At 53.2% G+C, this 20,081-nt stretch overlaps 1 protein-coding gene across 1 annotated transcript; it reads right to left on the bottom strand.

Annotated features, from left to right (window-relative positions):
* Positions 1-692: 692 nt before the first annotated feature.
* Positions 693-19,529, bottom strand: AKAP8 (A-kinase anchoring protein 8). Its single transcript, XM_061443298.1, is given in 16 exon segments — positions 693-860; positions 862-1,094; positions 1,096-1,214; positions 1,217-1,271; positions 4,371-4,466; positions 5,209-5,339; positions 6,115-6,208; positions 6,597-6,738; positions 7,423-7,519; positions 8,392-8,439; positions 8,611-8,755; positions 9,706-10,300; positions 11,150-11,432; positions 12,380-12,412; positions 12,985-13,023; positions 19,401-19,529. Coding segments are annotated over 16 exon segments (2,211 nt in total). The 5' UTR covers positions 19,420-19,529; the 3' UTR covers positions 693-778.
* Between the last annotated feature and the right edge of the window lie 552 nt (positions 19,530-20,081).

The following is a 20,081-nucleotide window of genomic DNA, read 5'->3' as shown; positions in this document are numbered from 1 at the left end:
GTGTGTGACGTCACCGCGGGGCACGGTGAGATGTTGGTTGCATTTATGGGGCTAAAAAAAAAAGATAAAAAAAAAGGGGGGGGATTTTGGGGGAAAAAAAAACAAACCAAAGGATTTACTCCGTGTCCGGCTGATAAATCCCCAACTCGCAGCCGTGGGTTTTGGGGTGAATCCTTTGGGAAATGGGTGCAGAGAACAACTGCAAATTCTCCTGGAAAAAGGTGGTTTTTGTTTTGTTTTTGGGGGGGGGGGGGGGGTAAAACAACTTTCTGCCCCCAAAATGAACCCCGGCCCCATTCCCAGCGGGAATCCCAGCAAATGCGGGCCAGCCCTAACGTGGGAGGGCAGGACTGGGATGAACGCATTCCCCAAAGGGGGAAATCTCCCTTTTTCGGGATGAAACCAACTGAAAAGTCCCCCCAAAACAGCGGATTTAGGGGGGATGAGGCGCCGGCATTCCAGACCCAAGGAGCCGCCGGGATCCAATCGATGCTTTTATTCATTTGCTCTAAAACCCTCCCCCCCCCCCCCCCCCCCAACAACTCCCGGGTTTCTTGGGGCTGGATCCTGCGTTTTCCATCCTAAAACACCACCACAAACGAGAGGGATTTGCAGGAAGGAATTGCTACTGGGATGAGGAAGCGCCTCAAGGCCATGGCTGGGCCCTTCCCCTTTAATTAAACACCCCCCCCCCCCCAATTAATCAAACTCTAATTAATCACCCTCATCATCAACCCAGAATCACAGCCTCTACCGTCACCTTCGCACCCATTCACAGTTACTCCGGTTGCGGCTCCGTGGCTGCCACTGGAGCCTCTTCCTCCTCTTCCTCCTCACTCCTACCGGCCGCTTCCTCCTCCTTCCTCCTCCTCCTCTTTTCCTGCGCAATCCTCAGTTTCGTTTTGGGGAGAAACCACCGATTTTGGGGGCTCTTCGGGCGCTTCCGACGGCGCCGCCGCTTCCGACGTCACCTCCGATGTCATCTCCTCCGCTTCCAGCTCGTCGTCTTGCAGGAACGGGGGCATCAGGAGCGGTTTGGGGGGTTGATCCTGCTGCTCCCCCAACTTCTTAAGGAATTCCTCAGCTTTGGAAAAACTCTTGGGAAGGTTCGGCTGCTTCCGGCGCTTCCCCGCTTCCTCCTTCCCCTTCCTGGGAGACCTCGGCGGTGGCGGCCACGGTGGCTTCGGTCGCTCCTTCCCCGGCGCCGTCTCCCCTTCCAAAGCTTCATCCACGTCTTGATCCGTGATTTCATCTGTAAAGGGATCTTCTCCCTGCGGGAAAAGAGGGGGAAAAGAGACAAGGAGTCAGGGAGCAACGGGAATCTCCGCCGGGAACACACGGGACAGGAGGTTTATAGCGAGTGGAAATCGGCTTGGCGACGGCCCGCTCTGGGCATGGTGGAAACGGTAATTAAAAGAGATCTCCATCATGGAAAATCCCAAAGGATTTGCAGGGAAAACAAATGATCCCACACCTGGAAGGAGTGGAAAAGAGCCAGTGAAATATTAATGGTCCCACAAGGCGCCGCGGGCACCGGGGACGGACCCTGCGCTACGGCTCCGCTCCTCACCCGGGAGGAATTTGGGATCTAAGTGAAGACGAGTCAAATCCAAAGGGAATTCCTCAAGCCCGCGGCCCCCGGCTCAGAGCTGCTGCCGGGCGGATTCCCCTTCCCTCGGTGGGAATTGCGGCGGCGCCTCCAGGTTTCCATCCCGCCTTTTAGTGTGTCGCGAGAGACGGAGGGATCCAGATGCGACGCGACCTCGGAGCCCTCGCGGGGACCCCAAAACCCGCCAGGTTTGGGGATTTTGGGGGGCTTTTTTGGGTGCGTTTTGTTGGATTTTAGGTTGGAATTGTCACCTCGTTACCTTTGCTGCGGATCCCAGCCCCGCTCCCTGCAGGCATCGGGGTGGTGTGGGGGGCGGCTCTGCTCACATTCCCAGAGGTGGAGGTCAAAGGAGGGATGTTGCTGCTCTATGAGCAGGACCTTGCCAGCGAGGAGCTGCCCCACGCGCACCCAGGCTGCAAATCCGAGGGCAAATTCCTGAAATTCCCTATTTTGTTTGGCTCCCCCCAACTCGCAGGGGAAACGCAAACCTCACACGTGAGCGGATCGACTGCCGTGGGGCAGGGAGAGGGCTTCGTTTTCCGGACAGGAGGAAAAACCTCTCCGGATCCTTCCTCCTTTCCCCCTCCCACAACCCCACACCCTGGGGTTAAGATCCGCCTGGATCCCATTCAGCCCAGGCTGGCTGCCTCCACGCGAGAAGATCCATGCAGACGGAGGAGAAAACCTCACCGTTCCTCTCTTCCCGGGCTCAGGAATGTGGTTGCTGAGCCCTATGGAGCTGACGGGGAGAACTACGGAAGAGGGAGGCAAAAACCAAACTCAACCCTCAACCTCGCGATCTGGACCCCAACGTCCGTTATCGCCGCTCAGATCTATCGGGAAAGGGGCTCTGTGAAGTCCACTCGTGGTGGAGGCTCTCCCGGCTTTCCCATGGGAAAGGCGAGGGTGTCCCGCCATCCCGGAGGAGGAGGAATCTTTAGGCCGATGGTCAAGAACTCATCTCTTGATGCGGCCCCAAGTCTTGAGTTTTAAGTCTCGCCCCTGGGCAGGAGCTGTGCCGAGAGCATGGGGTTGGTTTTTTTTATGGCGAAGGCGGCTCTTGGCATTACCTGCAATCCTCAGATTTTCCTCCACCCCTTTTCAGCCTGGTTTTGCACCTGGGAATGATACGGAGACCGTGCTGGGATGGCTCCGAAGATCTCCTCCTGCCGCTGGCCAAAGCTCAGGAGCCCGGGATTCATTTAGATCTGCCGGCAGCCTTTGATACCGTTGCTCATGGGGAGATGTGGCCGTGCCTGCGGACCCTGGCAGGGGTAGATGGAGTTGCACTTGAGTGGTTCCAGTGGTTTTGGGGGGAGAAGGGGGTTAATTTAACTTTTTAATTTCTTTGCTTTTTTTTTTTGGTGGTTTTTTTAAACGGTCGTGGAGACAATCCGGGAGGTTTGCACCTCCTGAGGGTACCGCAGGGGTTTGGTTTTTTTTTTTACCTCACCCTCCTGGTCAACGGGGATGAGAGGCCGCGGCAGGGCCGAGCCGGCCCATCCTGGGACAAGCTCCCAGCTCGGAGTCTCTTTGCACTGGACCCAGTGGGGTTGGAGTCGCAGTTTTGAAGGGGTTTAATGGGGATGTTACTGCTTTGGGGCTGGATTTTGGGCTTTCCCCCCCCCCTTCGTCCTTGCCCTCAACACTGGGGCTGGGGGGGGGACACACACACACAAGGGGAAGCATCTGCTGCCCCATGGCAGCTCTTGTGAGCCCTCGTCTGCCAGGCTGCAACCGAGGGGTTGTCCCGCCGGATCCTGGGCTGGTCCCGGATTCCCAGGGAACCAGCAAGTAGCCACAAGTGCTTCTTTTCATCTTCGCCCAGCGGAGGAGGTTGCGACCTTTCCTCTCTCTCTTGGATGCGGGTCTCAGCCCGTTCAACCCGCTCTTTAGGCCGGGAATAAGCACCCGGCATTCCCACATGGAGCGGGGTTAAACCCCCCCCCCATGCTCTGAAGACTGCGTTTGCCTTCCAGGCTTCCTTCTGGAATTCCGAACGCTGGTTTGGGCTTAAGCAAACCCTCCCCTGCCCTCTCCTCGTGCTCCGGTCTCGGCTCTGAAGGTCAGCTCATTAAATGTTCCCAAGGGAAGAGGAAGGAGGGGGAATATAAAGGGGAAGGTGGGGGGGGGGGGGGGGTGCTAAGAAGGGTGTTTCAACACACGGGAATGGGGTGCACCCACCTCGGGGTGCTGTGTCCCTTGGAGCTGCTGGGAGCGCCGCCAAGCCCAGCTCTTTACACAGGGTACAAACTCCCCCTCTCTCCCAGTGCAGGGGATGGAGCAGGCGCCATCCACGTTGGATTCAATCCCAGCGGGAGTCAAGGGGTGGCTTCCCGACCCGCACGCTCACTGTGGGGTAGGGTGGGGGGGAGCCTGGTGTGTATGTGTGTGTGTGTGTCGCTTCCAAAGGCCCCAGCTCGAGGGGTGGCCTGGGGGGGGAAGTGGAATTCCTTTGGCTACTTTGGTTTCTTTAATTACGGTCTCGGTTTGGATGGATTCAGGATTGAGGCTGGGAATGCTGCTTGCCACATCTGCGGGTTCAATACATGAACACAAAGCAAACCGAAAAAGCACGAGAAGTGTAAAATAAGCACCTATGGAAGAGAAGAAACCAGACCCGGGATTGAGAGAGCAAAAGGCAGCAGAGAGGAACCTACGTTCATCCCCATCGGATGCAGGCAGACGTCCCGTCACCGACCCGCAGCTCCGCGCTGCTCCAGGAGCTCGGCACCACTTGCCAGCTTCCTGACCCACTCACCTTGAGGTATTTTTCCAGCATCTTCACGATGTGTTTGTTATTCAGGACGCTCTTAGCCACGTGTAAACTGGTTTTCTTGAACTGCTCTGCAGCCATCTGTGAAAGGAACAAACCTCTGTTGGAAACGGGAAGAGATGGGATCCACAGGGATCCGGACACACTTGGGAGGTGGTCAATGCCAGGCTCATGAAGCTCAACCAAGCCAAGAGCGAGGTCCTGCACATACACTAGGGCTGGTCAGCCTCAAGAGGAGAAGCTGTGTGGAGAGCTCAGAGCAGCTTCCAGGGTCTAAAGGGGGCTACAAGGATGCTGGAGAGGGACTGGAGTGATAGGACAAGGGGTGATGGGTTCAGACTGAAACAGGGGAAGTTCAGGCTGGATATAAGGAAGAAGTTCTTTACTGTGAGGGTGCTGAGGCACTGGAATGGGTTGCCCAAGGAAGCTGTGAACGTTCCATCCCTGGCAGTGTTCAAGGATGGAGCCCTGGGTGCCATGGTTTAGTGTGAGGTATCCCAGCCCATGGCAGGGGGGGTTGGAACTGGATGATCTGAAGTCCTTTCCAACCCAAACCATTCTGTGATTCAGCCTGCACTGGCCAAGCTGCCAACGCATGAGAAACACCACGTTCCCCTTTCAACATCCCTTTCTGTGCTCATTTCCCCATTTCTCATCCACTTGTGTTCCAACAAACCCTGCTCAGCCCATCTGCAAGTGCCCCACAAGCCCCTGGGCAGCAGCTTCACGTCGTGCTGTGTTCAGAAACCCTCTGAGGAGGACTTTTAGAAGCCACAAACCAACCTGGAGCGCCGGGACCCATGGAGGTGAAGGCATCGCTTACCCTGCGGTTCCTGTTGTGATCAGCAGATCTCAGGTGCCTCTGGAGGAGGTGGTTCTGTGCAGGAATTAACATGTCACAGGCCATGCAGTGAGCTGCCTCGATCTTCTTGAAGAAGTGCTCCTGGCCAATGCCTACAGAGACAAGAAGATGTCAGCCAGAAGCCAAGGGACACGGTCAGCTGGTGGATGTCTCAGGCACTACTGTCACACTAATCCAGCACTCCTATTCCTTCCAGTGTCAGCTTTCCAAGACAGAAAAGCATCCCATATGCTGCTCTAAGATGGGCAGGACGGTTCCTCTGCTCTAAACCAGATCACCCCAACACAGTACCCAAGTGGAGGAGGAGGACAGACGGGAATAACAGCCTGGGGTACAAAGTGATCGACTCACCCGAGGCTGGTTTTCCCTGCCAAATCCACTTATTTAAGGCTGGAAGGGACAAATCAAGCTTCCCCCCCCACTGCTGGCTTCATTCCTCCACTCTTCCTAGGCTCAGCTTTTCTCCCTGGAGCTTAACTCAACTCCACTCATCACTCCCAATGGCACAAGGGATCTTTCCCCATCACCCTCACTGCCCCAACAGATCAACCTTAGCACTTAAAGAATGAACACAGAATCCAGCTGCGTTAACCAAACAGCCTCAAAAATCAACACTTTTGGGGTATTTTCCCCTTTTAACCTTCATTTTAGCACCTGACATTGCACAAGCCTCAGGAACCTGCTGCTTGAGAGCTCCCAGCGGTGCCGGGTGCTTCCTTTTCTCCATCAAGTCCATTTGTTTCTCAGTGCTGGCAAAAGCCACCCAGAACCTGCAGCTGGATGGCTCAAATTGCTCCCAACCAACCACACCAGCACCTTTGTCTTTCCTTCCTTGCACACTGCCTCTGTCTCTGGACACAGATTTACCCTTAAAAGGATCTGGCTTCTGCTTTGTGCCCTCCTTCTCGGTCAGCTCCTGGCGCCGCTTCTCGATCTTCTTGTTCCTGTTGACGATGTATTCCTGGAAGGAAGAGGAGAAAACCCAGTGTCCTCCACTGATGACCAAGGAGCTCCAAAGGGAAATGAGTTCCCTAGGGAATACCCACAGGGAAGCCTGTGGTTAGGGAATGAACTAGATGAGGCCAAGGTTCTCCCTTCCCTGCCATGTTATAACAGAGATGGAAAGATCAAACCGGAGCCAAACAGAAGCCTGTTCCCATGTCACCATCAGATTCCCTGTGGGAGATCCCAAATCTTTGATAAATGCCACCAAAACGCAACCACTCCCTGGTCTTTATCGTCTTCCTCGGCTCTGGGTGGACCAAACGAAGCCCAGTGACCCTAAATGAAGCCTTGCTATCCCAGTATGGATGCAGGGAAGGGTTGAGCTACGCCAGCATCCCACCTACCTGCAGGAACTCCACTGTTTTATCCGGGAGCTTGGTACCAATGAACCTCAAGGTCTCCTTGTGGAATTTGCTCTGGAGATGCTTCTGGATCTCCTCTTCCTCAAAGCTGCGGAACTTGCAGACAGAACAGGCAAACTGGATCCTAAGCAGAGAAGTCACAACCACAGATGAGGAATAACATTAAGATCAGGACCATCACCACCCCTGGTGTGGTTTTATACCTCATTGTCGTTCCAAGTACCACAAACCCCCCAGTTTTACCCCATTTTGGACCACTGTAATCATGGTAGAAACTGCACAGATTGAACAGCAACTCCTTCTCCTCAAAGCTTTATGTTATGGGAGTGGATGCTAAAACCCTGGGTGAGTTTAAAAGCAATGGGCTAAATTCATGGGTGCTCTTGGATGTGCAGATCCCTGGCACCCGACAGAGAAACACTGGTGCCACGTGGCTGCTTCATCTTGTCTTTAGCTCATTAAATGTATTGTTTTATAGCAAAGCTGCAGATACAGCCTTGTGTTTTGCTATATACAGCCTTTATAATGCTATAAAATAAAGCAATGAATGAGCTAAAGATACACGTGTAAGTGCAGAGTGTATAAGTGCATACACAGCCTCTTAAATACCTTTCTGGACTTACTACTCTATGCTGACCCATGTACGAAACCCCATGGTATCCTCATCTCAAAACAATCCTAAACCACACAAAAATGGGTGAAAACCTGCTGAAATCAGAGTGCAGAGTCCCACAATAAGACCCCCCAGGAGATTCCCCTGTTCACATGGAATAATGCTGGCAAGGGACCCGTTTATCACTGCTCCTACCTGTCCATGGCGCGATCGCGCATCCGGTCTCTTCTCCGCTGCTTCTCCCTCTTCTTTTTCATCTCCTCATCATCATCCTCACAGCCATCTCCTGATGCTGAGGAATAAATCAGAGTTACTCTGCTCCCCGTCACCCACTGGACTGGGTGAGGAATTCTGGGGCTCAATCCCTCTGTTCCCTCAGCATTGGGAAGTCACAACCAGCTTTCAGTCTCTGGAAGCTCTCCCTCTCCCAAACCAGCTTCCAACCACAGGGAAGCAGCAGCCTCTTCCTGAGCTCTGAGGTAGTTGTTGTAATTACTGGGAACTGCAGATCCAGCAGACCTCGTCTCTGCAGTGCTTTGGGGTAGAAAGCACCAAGTCCAAGGCCCATCAGCCTCAAAGGACTCAGGGAACAATTCACCTGACGCGTTGTCAGGTAAAGAAGCCTCTGGGCATCAGAAAGAGCCTTAACATCCAGCTACACCTCAGCTCCCACCCTGAAAACGACCTAAAAGCAGCAACTCAAGCCCCACATGTGGTTTACCCCAAGGCAGAAGGGTGCAACGTGCCTGGGGCTGATGGGTCCTGACTGGAGATGACAATCCCAAACCAGCTGAAGTGATGGGGTTACTCCAGGGGGCTGTGGGAGGGGGTAAATCCCTACCTTGCTCCATGAAATCACCCCGATTCCTGTCCTCCTGGAAAAGAGAAACACAAAGTGTTACTTCCTCTATGTCACCACTAAGTATTGCTTCCTTACTATCAAGCTTTACATCTGTGGCTGCTCCAAGGAATGCTGTACAAGTCCCCTCCAGCTTTCCTGCAGCCCCTTTAGGCACTGGAGCTGCTCTAAGGTCTCCCCTTCAGGAGCCTTCTCTTCCCCAGGCTGACCCAGCCCAGCCCTCCCAGCCTGGCTCCAGAGCCGAGCTGCTCCAGCCCTCGGAGCACGTTCCCACAAAGACTGATAGAAAACAAGGATACTTACACCTTTGTCTGCTTCATCTCCCGATTTGTCCTCTCCTTCTCCCTCATCTGCTGTGCAAAAGAAGGACTGTTTAAGTTGGTGCTGGGGGGGGTTTGTCCCACTTAACACTCCCTTAATCAATCCTCAACCCCCCCCCCCAGCTTTGAAATGGAACGATTCTCAGTCAGATGAAAGAGAAAACACTTAAAACCAGAGGAAAACAGCCCAAACTGGGCTCGTACCGTTGTCGGTGTCATCTCCTTCGCTGTCAGTCTTTGCCTGTTTGCTGTCAGGCTCGTCCCCGCTCTGGGACTGTTTCCTCTTGCGTCCTCCCCCCTCTCCATCCGACCGCCCTCCGGAACGGTTCCGGAACCCTCTTCTCTTGGGCTGAAGGGGAAAGGAATCATTGGGATCATTCACCTTGAGGCACTAAGAGAAGCTTCAAAAACCAAAGCGTTCCACCCATGTGCTACATCTCAGTTCCTGTGACCCTGCAGATGTTGTGGATGGATTGTTAGCAAAGAATAACGGCCACGTTCCCAAGTCAGCAAGTGCCTCCGTGGAGCTCGACATGAACCGAGGATGAAGGAGGACGTGGGTGAGGGAGCAAAAGGAACGGTGCAAGCAAGACAAGAAGAAACTGGAATGTGATAAGATACAAAACAGTGAACTGTTAGCAAGTTTTAAAGGTTAAGTTCCCATTCGCTTCTTTGATCAATTGTATACTAGCTGCTGTATGCTGCAAGAAGATGTATCAAAGTATAATATACTAAGCTATTGTGTATGTATCCAATCACAATACAGCAAGCTATTGAATATGTATCTAATTATACTACAGCAAGCTATTGTAGATGTATCCAAATATAATACAGCCAGCTATTGTATATGTAGCAGTAGTTGCTGGGTGCTACAAGAATATGTATCCGATTATAATACAGCAAGCCATTGTAAGCAGATGCAGACAACAGTATAAAAAAGGATAGATGCTTTGTAATAAATGGCTTTTGTCTGATCCCATTGATCCCCGAGTCCATATTTTTTTCTGCGGCAAGATGTGGCTTTGGTTATAAAAGGATTTTGTAGCTAGGTTATAGTGAGCGGATCTGGGATGGGGGGAAGCATTCAGAGGCTCTGTTTTGATTGCAAATGGGTCTAAACAAGCTCAGTGGTACCCATCCCTGTTCAGGAAAAGGTGAATTATTCCACAGTGGAATAATTCATGGAAGCACCACGAATTAAGGCTCATGCTTCCCAAAGGACTCCACTTTCCAGCCAACCCCCAGAGGGAAGCAACACCCAACCCTGACCAAAAACCAAACCCGACGGCGACGACTTACCATGAGCGTGTTCATGTGCCAGGGCACCGACCCCATCCTGTCTCTGTTCCGTTGCCTCCCCATTCCATACGGCATATTCCCATACCGTCCCATTCCCATGCCCGACATCCCCATCATGCCATAGTCATAGTCTCCGTAGTCACCGTAATCGCCGTAGTCGCCGTAGTCGCCGTAATCCCCATAGTCGCCGTAGTCGCCGTAATCTCCGTAGTCACCATAATCGGGAACAAGGGCTTGGGAAAAGAGGGAAGGGAGCCTGTTGGATCCGGCCCCCCCCATCCCACGCCCTCCCATGTAGTTCAGCTCATTCCAACGGGCCGAGAGGCGCTCGGAGCTGGACGAGGGCATGAAGTGCTCGCTGCGGTTGAAGGCGTTGAGTCGCCCGCGGTTCTGGATGCGGTTCTGAGCCCGGCCCCGTAGGAGCCCGTAGTTGTTCCCTCTGGTACGTGACTGATCCCTGCGGTCAAACTGGCTCCCGAAGGAATCGTTCCGGTCGGCGCCGACGTCGCCGTAGTCGTAGCCGGGGCGATACATGTCCCGGTCGTTCATGGAGGACCTCGAGTCGTAGGAGTCGAAGGACTCGTATCTGAAAGAGCTGTGGGAGGAGTGGATGGTCAGCACCAGGGGTGACATTCCCACCCCTCACACAGCGGTTTGCATCCAGTTTGCATCCCAATCCGGGCGGTTTGGACCAGAAAACCACAATTAAAGTACCATTAATCCCTGCAAATCCATCACTTTTTGTATCCCATGTCGCTCTCATTCGGTCCAAACGTTCCAAGCACTGCCAAGCCTACCACTATCCAGGGTCATAAGGGACTTGTCTACAGGGGTTGGGAACACTTCCAGGCTGTTCCAATGCCTGAGCACCCTTTGGGGCAGGAATTGTTCCTCAGCTCCATCTAAACCTGCCCTGGTGCAGCTTGAGGCCGTTTCCTCTTGTCCCATCCCTTGCTCCTTGGGAGCAGAGCCCAGCCCCTCCTGGCTCCATCCTCCTGTCAGGCGCTTGTAGGGAGCCATCAGGTCCCCCCCTGAGCCTTCTCTTCTCCAGACTGACACCCCCCCCCCCTCCATGTCCCTCAGCCCTTCCCCATCACACTTGTGCTCCAGGCCCTGTTCCAGCACCTCAACGTCTGTCTTGGAGCAAGAGGCCCAGAACTGGACACCACATTCAAGCTGCAGCCCCACCAGTGCCCGGTGCAAGGGGACAATCCCTGCTGCCACACTGGTGCTGACGAGCACAAGCTCATGTCCAGCACCATCAATCCACACTCTCAGCTCTTTTCCCATGTGCAGCTTCCAAGCTGCTCTTCCCCAAGCCTGGAGCATCCCACGGGGCTGTTGTGGCCCGAGGACAGAACCCGGTTCTTTGCCCTATTGCAACTGCAAGTGACATGAAAAGCCATAGTTAGCCCTAGGAAACATAAGCAAGGTGCAGAATCACCTCTCCTGGTCTTCCAACCCGTCCCCCGTGCCACCGCTGCCCTCCTTTGACAGCATATCCAGGCGCTGGTTGATCTTGGCGATGATGGAATCCGAGTTCTCGTTGGCAGAGTGCTCGGGGCCGTAGGAGCTGATGTGCATGGAAGAGCCGACATCAGCATTGAGGCTCAGATCCGAAGCTTTGTGGGTTTCCCAGCTGCTGGAGCTGGCAGGAGCGTAGTTGTAGGAGGCTGCGGTGTTGGCGGCGGTGGTTTGGGTGTTGTAGTAGTCGTAGCCCTCATAGCCTGGCAGGAAAGGGGAAGGACATGGGTGTTAATTCCATGTGACAGACACAGGAGGAAGAGTTTGGATGTGGATAGATCCCACCGGGCATGGATCTGACCTCCTTGAAGTGAAAGGTGGGTTCTAAAACAGGGGAAGAGCCATGATTCCTCTGCCCCAAGCCTCAACTGTGTGGGTCCTCAACATAAGGACATGGAGCTGCTGGAGCAAGGCCAGAAGCCATGAGTATGAGCAGAGGCTGGAGAAGCTCCCACATGGAGCCAGGCTGAGAGAAGAGAAGCTGCATGGAGACCAGGGTCTGAAGGGGGCTCCAAGGATGTGGAGAGGGAGCTTCACCAGGGACAGGACAAGGGGTGATGGGTTCCAACTGGAGCAGGGAAGTTCAGCTTGGAGATAAGGAAGTTCTTCCCCATGAGGGTGCTGGGACACTGGAATGGGCTGGATGGAGAAGGTTTGGATGAAGCATCCCTGTTCAAAGCCAGGCTGGACAGGGCTTGGAGCAAGCTGCTCTAGTGGAAGGTGCCCCTGCCCGTGGCAGTGGGTTGTGTACGGCCAAGCTGCCAGATTCCAAGGGCAAACCTTGGGTTTGGAGGGGAAATTGATATTAACCATCTTATGAATCAATACATCAGTTCATTACTGCACCCATCTGGCTGTCCAAGACCAAGGGAGAAATGGAGATGGGAAGGTAATTTCCCATTCCTATTTTCATCCACAAGGTAATTTCCCTGCTGTAAGGCACAGCCACCAGGACAGAGCTTTGTGATGCTCCATGGGCCTAAGAAAGAGCTACAACCACAAAGCAAGGCAAAAGGAAAGACGTGAATCAGTGATGAGGAGAGTTCTGCACCCCAATGTGGAGCAGACACAGTGCAGGAGGTGGAAGAGAGCTGCAGAGCCTGAGCAGAGCACCCCAAACCCCGAGGTAACAGTTGTAGTCAGCACATACCTTGCCAGCTCGTCGCATTTGTCCCATAGGTACCTGAAGGGGACAGAAAGAAAAGGGTGGCTCAGCCTCCAAAGCCACAAAGTCAAAAGCTGAGAGGTGCAATGGATCTAATTCAAGTTTAATCACTGGTAAGAAGGATGGGAAGGAGGAAATCGGGACTTCCAAGAGCTGATTAGGGAAATGTCATGGATAATTCATAGATTTTTACATGTTTCTTGAAGCACTTTTGAGTATTTTACACTTGAAAACAGCTCAAACATTCCATAAACCCCCTCAAGAAGCAGTAAAACTGCAGATGGTTTTTCAAGCTATCACTTTTGGGGGTATTTTGGTGGTGCTGTTGCTGTTTAGGCTGGGCAAGAGGGAGCCCAAAGTCCCAAATAGCCTTGGACAGGCTTTGTTTGCAGCACTACCCCCCACCCCAGCATGTTCATCACCCCCAGAATTGTGTTTCATGGTACCAGAGGAAGCAGAAATGATTTAAAATCACTTCAAATGATTTAAAATACGTAGAAGAGATGAAAGGTGGAATAAAGTGTTCCTGCATCCCATTATTCTGACAAAGAATTAAAAGTAAGCTCTACTCTCAGAGACACAAACCTCACCTTGAGTGTTGGTGGCTCCAGTGTTCCAAGTGCCATAACCTGCAAGGGAAAGAAGGGAGCTGTTAAAGCATCACCTCTGCTGCTGGCCCAGGCCTTGGTTCTTCCCCTAAAGGACCCTCAACCCATCCAAGTCTTTAGAGCCTTGCTCCTGCTTTTCACTGCTTGGAGCTGCCTGATGCTTTGTTGGGACTGGATGAGCTTTAAGGTCCTTCCCAACCCAACCCACTCCACGATTCCATGGGGAGAAAAACCTGTGGGATAAGCCATCCAAGGAACAGAACCAACACTGAGAACAGACGGTCCAGTTGTGCTGTGCCAGCACAAGCATCCTTTTCCCTAGGGAATACTGGATATCCTCATACATGAGCCCAGGTGAGGAATGCAAATTCCAGGAGCCAGTAAAACACATGGAGCTCTTCCACTTCCCAGCACTAACTGCAAGCATTGCACTAATGAAGTGGCTTCAGTCTGCTCTCCCCCACATCAGCAGTGGGTGAAGCACTGGTGAAGGAAGCACCACAGATCCCACCGTGGTCACCAGCTCCTATTTCCCAGCAGAGATTTGGTTTTCCTCACCGAAATAACTCATGTCTCCACTTGAAACCATTCCCAAGCTTCCAGGGGGGAATGAGCATCCTCAGGGATGAAGGGCCCTCCGTGAGCTCAGCAACACCGGAGGGCACCAGAGGAACTCCGTGCTGCAATGAAACCTTGAGAGCACGGAAACGAACCCTTGGGATCAAACCCAGTGTGCTGGGATGTGCTAAAGCACTTCCCAGGAGCTTGGCTGCCACTTCCCTGCAGGTAAATGGGGGTTTAACCTGGACTTATTACCCATAAACCCATCCACACCTTAAAGATCATGGAATGGGTTGGGGTGAAGGGACCTTAAAGCTCATCCAGTTCCAACCCCTGCCATGGGCAGGGTCACCATCCACTGGAGCAGCTTGCTCCAAGCCCCATCCAACCTGGCCTTGAGCACTGCCAGGGATGGGGCATCCAAACCTTCTCCATTCAACCCATCCCAGTGTCCCAGCACCCTCATGGGGAAGAACTTCCCTATGTCCAAGCTGAGCTTCCCTGCTCCAGTTTAAACCCATCACCCCTCGTCCTAGCCCTACAAAGAACGTTTGTGTCTCTTGGGAGGTGTCTCCTGACTCCACAAAGCTTTCACTTCTTGGAGACCACCTCCAGTTTTCCCAAAACTTCCCTCTTTTTTGGGAGCAAAACCCCCCAATTTTGAAGCACAGATTTCCTCTGGATGTCACCAAGCTTTTCCCATCTAAGTGAGGCTGCAGAGGATACCTCACCCTCTCCAGGAGCCTGGGGTTGGGGGGGGGGGGGGGTGAAGCTCCCAGAATGCTTCCCACTGGAATTCTGAGCTCCTGTCCCAGCAATCAGGAACTGGACACGTCACCACCTCTTACATCAGAGCTTTATTACTGAGCTATTTCCTTTCCCACCGTTGGCATGTCCCTGTTTCCAGCTTCGCTTCCCAGTGGGATGAGGCCGGGATGTGGTTTTCCAGCTGCAGAGGGGGGGTGTTGAGGTGAGATAGAGCATGGAAATCAAGGCCAAACCTCCAAGCCATCAACTTCAGCCACCCAAACTCCACAGCTCAACGTTCTCACTTCTTCCCTCCAGCTCTGAGGGCCACCATTGTGCTCCTGGTTGGCCCAGGCACAATCCCAGCTTGATTCCAGCCTCCAGGTGTGCTCCAAGCTGGAAAACAGCGGGAAGAGGAAGCCAACCCAGCACAGGGAAGCTTTGCTCAGTACCAAACCCAAAATAGCAGCAGCCATGGGATCAGAAGCGAGCTCCTCTCATGCCATTTTGAAGCTGTCTCGGATGGAACCTTGGTGATGTTAATCCAGGAGGCAAAAGTAGCTTGGACCTACTCAAAACCTCAGGAAAACAGAGGCTGCTCAGCCCAAAATGCAGTGCTCTAAAAGCAAAGAGCTCAGGTTCTCCTCAAAGCAAAGAGCTCGGGTTCTCCTCAAAGCAAAGAGCTCGGGTTCTCCTCAAAGCAAAGAGCTCAGGTTCTCCTCAAAGCAAAGAGCTCAGCTTCTCCTCAAAGCAAAGAGCTCGGGTTCTCCTCCTCAAAGCAAAGAGCTCGGGTTCTCCTCAAAGCAAAGAGCTCAGCTTCTCCTCAAAGCAAAGAGCTCGGGTTCTCCTCCTCAAAGCAAAGAGCTCGGGTTCTCCTCAAAGCAAAGAGCTCAGCTTCTCCTCAAAGCAAAGAGCTCAGCTTCTCCTCAAAGCAAAGAGCTCGGGTTCTCCTCAAAGCAAAGAGCTCGGGTTCTCCTCAAAGCAAAGAGCTCAGGTTCTCCTCAAAGCAAAGAGCTCAGGTTCTCAAAGCAAAGACCTCAGGTTCTCAAGGCAAAGACCTCAGGTTCTCAAAGCAAAGACCTCAGGTTCTCAAGGCAAAGACCTCAGGTTCTCAAAGCAAAGACCTCAGGTTCTCAAGGCAAAGACCTCAGGTTCTCAAGGCAAAGACCTCAGGTTCTCAAGGCAAAGACCTCAGGTTCTCAAGGCAAAGACCTCAGGTTCTCAAAGCAAAGACCGCAGGCTCTCAAGGCAAAGACCTCGGGTTCTCAAAGCAAAGACCTCGGGTTCTCAAAGCAAAGACCTCAGGCTCTCAAAGCAAAGACCTCAGGTTCTCAAAGCAAAGACCTCAGGTTCTCAAGGCAAAGACCTCAGGTTCTCAAGGCAAAGACCTCAGATTCTCAAAGCAAAGACCTCAGGTTCTCAAGCAAAGACCTCAGGTTCTCAAAGCAAAGACCTCGGGCTCTCAAAGCAAAGACCTCAGGTTCTCAAGACAAAGACCTCAGGTTCTCAAGGCAAAGACCTCAGATTCTCAAAGCAAAGACCTCAGGTTCTCAAGACAAAGACCTCAGGTTCTCAAGGCAAAGACCTCGGGTTCTCAAGCAAAGACCTCAGGTTCTCAAAGCAAAGACCTCAGATTCTCAAAGCAAAGACCTCGGGTTCTCAAAGCAAAGACCGCAGGCTCTCAAGACAAAGACCTCGGGTTCTCAAAGCAAAGACCTCGGGTTCTCAAAGCAAAGACCTCGGGTTCTCAAAGCAAAGACCTCGGGTTCTCAAAGCAAAGACCTCGGGTTCTCAAAGCAAAGACCTCGGGTTCTCAAAGCAAAGACCTCGGGTTCTCAAAGCAAAGACCTCAGGCTCTCAAAGCAAAGACCTCAGGTTCTCAAGGCAAAGACCTCAGGTTCTCAAGGCAAAGACCTCAGGTTCTCAAGGCAAAGACCTCGGGTTCTCAAGGCAAAGACCTCGGGTTCTCAAGGCAAAGACCTCAGGTTCTCAAGGCAAAGACCTCAGGTTCTCAAGACAAAGACCTCAGGTTCTCAAGACAAAGACCTCAGGCTCTCAAAGCAAAGACCTCGGGTTCTCAAAGCAAAGACCTCGGGTTCTCAAAGCAAAGACCTCGGGTTCTCAAGGCAAAGACCTCAGGTTCTCAAGACAAAGACCTCAGGCTCTCAAAGCAAAGACCTCGGGTTCTCAAAGCAAAGACCTCAGGTTCTCAAAGCAAAGACCTCGGGTTCTCAAGGCAAAGACCTCAGATTCTCAAAGCAAAGACCTCAGGTTCTCAAGACAAAGACCTCAGGTTCTCAAAGCAAAGACCTCAGGTTCTCAAGACAAAGACCTCAGGTTCTCAAGACAAAGACCTCGGGTTCTCAAGGCAAAGACCTCAGGTTCTCAAAGCAAAGACCTCAGGTTCTCAAGCAAAGACCTCAGGTTCTCAAAGCAAAGACCTCAGGTTCTCAAAGCAAAGACCTCAGGTTCTCAAGACAAAGACCTCAGGTTCTCAAGGCAAAGACCTCAGGTTCTCAAAGCAAAGATCTCGGGTTCTCAGGGTAAAGACCTCGGGTTCTCAAAGCAAAGACCTCAGGTTCTCAAGCAAAGACCTCAGGTTCTCAAAGCAAAGACCTCAGATTCTCAAAGCAAAGACCTCGGGTTCTCAAAGCAAAGACCGCAGGCTCTCAAGGCAAAGACCTCGGGTTCTCAAAGCAAAGACCTCGGGTTCTCAAAGCAAAGACCTCGGGTTCTCAAAGCAAAGACCTCGGGTTCTCAAAGCAAAGACCTCGGGTTCTCAAAGCAAAGACCTCGGGTTCTCAAAGCAAAGACCTCGGGTTCTCAAAGCAAAGACCTCAGGCTCTCAAAGCAAAGACCTCAGGTTCTCAAGGCAAAGACCTCGTGTTCTCAAAGCAAAGACCTCAGGCTCTCAAGGCAAAGACCTCAGGTTCTCAAGACAAAGACCTCAGGTTCTCAAAGCAAAGACCTCGGGTTCTCAAAGCAAAGACCTCGGGTTCTCAAAGCAAAGACCTCGGGTTCTCAAAGCAAAGACCTCAGATTCTCAAAGCAAAGACCTCGGGTTCTCAAAGCAAAGACCTCAGGTTCTCAAAGCAAAGACCTCAGGTTCTCAAGGCAAAGACCTCAGGTTCTCAAGCAAAGACCTCAGGTTCTCAAGCAAAGACCTCAGGTTCTCAAAACAAAGACCTCAGGTTCTCAAAGCAAAGACCTCAGGTTCTCAAGGCAAAGACCTCAGGTTCTCAAGCAAAGACCTCAGGTTCTCAAAGCAAAGACCTCAGGTTCTCAAAGCAAAGACCTCAGGTTCTCAAAGCAAAGACCTCAGGCTCTCAAGGCAAAGACCTCGGGTTCTCAAAGCAAAGACCTCAGGTTCTCAAGCAAAGACCTCAGGCTCTCAAGGCAAAGACCTCGGGTTCTCAAAGCAAAGACCTCAGGTTCTCAAGCAAAGACCTCAGGTTCTCAAGGCAAAGACCTCGGGTTCTCAAAGCAAAGACCTCAGGTTCTCAAGCAAAGACCTCAGGCTCTCAAGCAAAGACCTCAGGTTCTCAAAGCAAAGACCTCGGGTTCTCAAGACAAAGACACCTGAAGCTTTCAGTACCCCTGAAGAACATGGTAATTCACGAGCTCAGTGCCTCATGAGCCGCGTGGGTATTAAGGACTTAAGCACAGCACATCCATAACCATTCCCAGGAGGAAAAACCCCAGTGGGATAAGCCAATAAGTCCCCATCACACTCCCTTGGGATAACAAATGCAGAGAAGGGAAAAAAAAACAACTCAAAAGGGACCATGTGTCCTGATTCCCAAGACAGCGCTCCCGGAGCCAGGGGTAAAGCTTGGGAAAGGCCAAGCAGACAGAGCAATGATGAGGGATTTACTTGCTTCAGTCACTGTTTAACACCTGCAGAAGAAAAAGCCAGGATCCGGAAGGGAATTCCTTCCCAAAGCAGACGTTCTTCTCCTGCTGATTCCAACAAAGGACTTTATCCAGGGAGAATAAAGCTTGGTTTCTGCTGGAATCGGGCAGCACTGGAGTTAACGTAGAGGCAAGCAGCGCTCATTGAAGGCGGTTTTAATCCTCACCACAGCTTCCCACCTCCTCTTTATGCCCAAAGAACCCTTCACAACGCACTGAGCGATCCCAACAGCTCTGCGCTGCCATCAAGCCCGCATGAACCACGGAACCATCCCCGCGGACAAAGCACCCCGTGGGGCAGCAGGAGCGTGGTAAAAACACGCACCCAAAGGTGCCGCGGATCAAATCCTTCTGCAGCTGGAATCGTGTTATACACCCCAAGGAAGGGGTTGCAGTGCGAGGCTCCAAAGGGGCCCTGGCACCCATAACCATTCGCCACCACCCTTTCCCCTCCGGTTAAGCTCCAACAACCGATCTCCCTCTGTTAAGCCTTCCATTTGGGTGCTTTCCTTTCACCCCCGGCCCTCGTTTAACGCTTTAGAGCCATTCAACCCCATTCAGAAAGCGGGCGGCTCTTCCCCCCCCCCCCCAACCAAACAAAGCTCAACGGCGTTCGGGCGCGCTCTCACCTCCTTCCTCATGGATTAACGCCTTCCCTGCCAACGCCGTTAGAACGGGAAAGGAGGAAAACACCTCATGGAGGCGGGATGGGGATGGGGGGGGGGATGCTGCAGCCGCCCGAAGCGGCATCAACCGGGGGGTAACGGGGCCTGCCCGGGGGTCACAACCGGAGGCCATGGAGGGGAAGGGGGGGGGAAACCGACACGGGATGGGGGGGGGGGGGGGGGGAGGAGGAGGAGGCGTGTCGGCGGCCGCCATTTTGTGTCGTCTTTAGAAATGGGCCCGGCTCCATTTCCGCACACCCCCCCCCCAATCCAACCACCACCCACCCACCAATCAGCGGCGCCCTAGCGCTGAGAGACGCGGAGCTCAGCCAATCAGCGGCCGCGCCCCCTCACGGGAGGCGGGCTCAACGCGTCCCTTAAGGGGGTTGACTATTCCCCCCCCCCCCCCCCCAAAGCCTCCGGTGGTACCGGGAGGACCAAGGCGCTGCCGCCGCCGACCGCTGCCCCCGGGGAAACGGGAGGCACCGGGAAGCGGCGGCCCCCGGCACCTACCGCCATAGCCCTGCTCCATCGCTGCCCTCCGCCTCCGGGCCTCGGCGCCGCACTGCCCGCCCGAGCGTCAGCCTGCGCAGGCGCGCAGCGCCCGTCGCCCATTGGGCCTCTCGGCTTGCTCTGCCCCGCCCACGAAGCTCTCCATTGGCTCCTCCCGAAAGCCCGCCTCCTCGCGTACTATTGGTTGAGAGGCATCACCTTCCCTTCTCCCACTGGCCGACGAGAACGCCTGTCATCCCCCCGAGCCTATTGGCGGAGGCTGTCAAGCTGCTGTCAATCATACCCGTTCCCTCTCCTGATTGGACGGCTGTAACCACGGCGTGCTCTGCCTTAGGCATAGCCATCGGGGCAGGGAAAGGCGCTGAAACACCCCGAATTCACCCCAAAACGGGCTGGAATTGCTTTACTTGGGGGGGGGGGATTCCTTCTCCATGGATGCGGCTGGCTCTGGAATGCCGCTGCAGAGCGGCAGGAGGCAGTGGTGCATGTGGGGCTTATCATTATTAATAATAATAGCTAATTAATAACTGATTATTAACTAATAAATAACCCCAAAACGTTAATAGAAACGGAGATCTTAATGGAACAACTGGGAAACACACGTGAAACGGGCTGCCGGGGCAGTAACCCCCCCTTCCCCATGCAGAGCATTGGAAGCAAGAATTCCACTTGCTTTTCCTT

This window comes from Pezoporus flaviventris, unplaced genomic scaffold (genome assembly GCF_033815535.1).
Source record: "Pezoporus flaviventris isolate CSIRO_AGI_PZ_B2104156 unplaced genomic scaffold, CSIRO_AGI_Pfla_v1 ptg000327l, whole genome shotgun sequence".
NCBI lineage: Eukaryota > Metazoa > Chordata > Aves > Psittaciformes > Psittacidae > Pezoporus > Pezoporus flaviventris.
The sequence above is the reverse complement of the archived record's forward strand: the minus strand, read 5'-3'. Positions and strand labels throughout refer to the sequence as shown.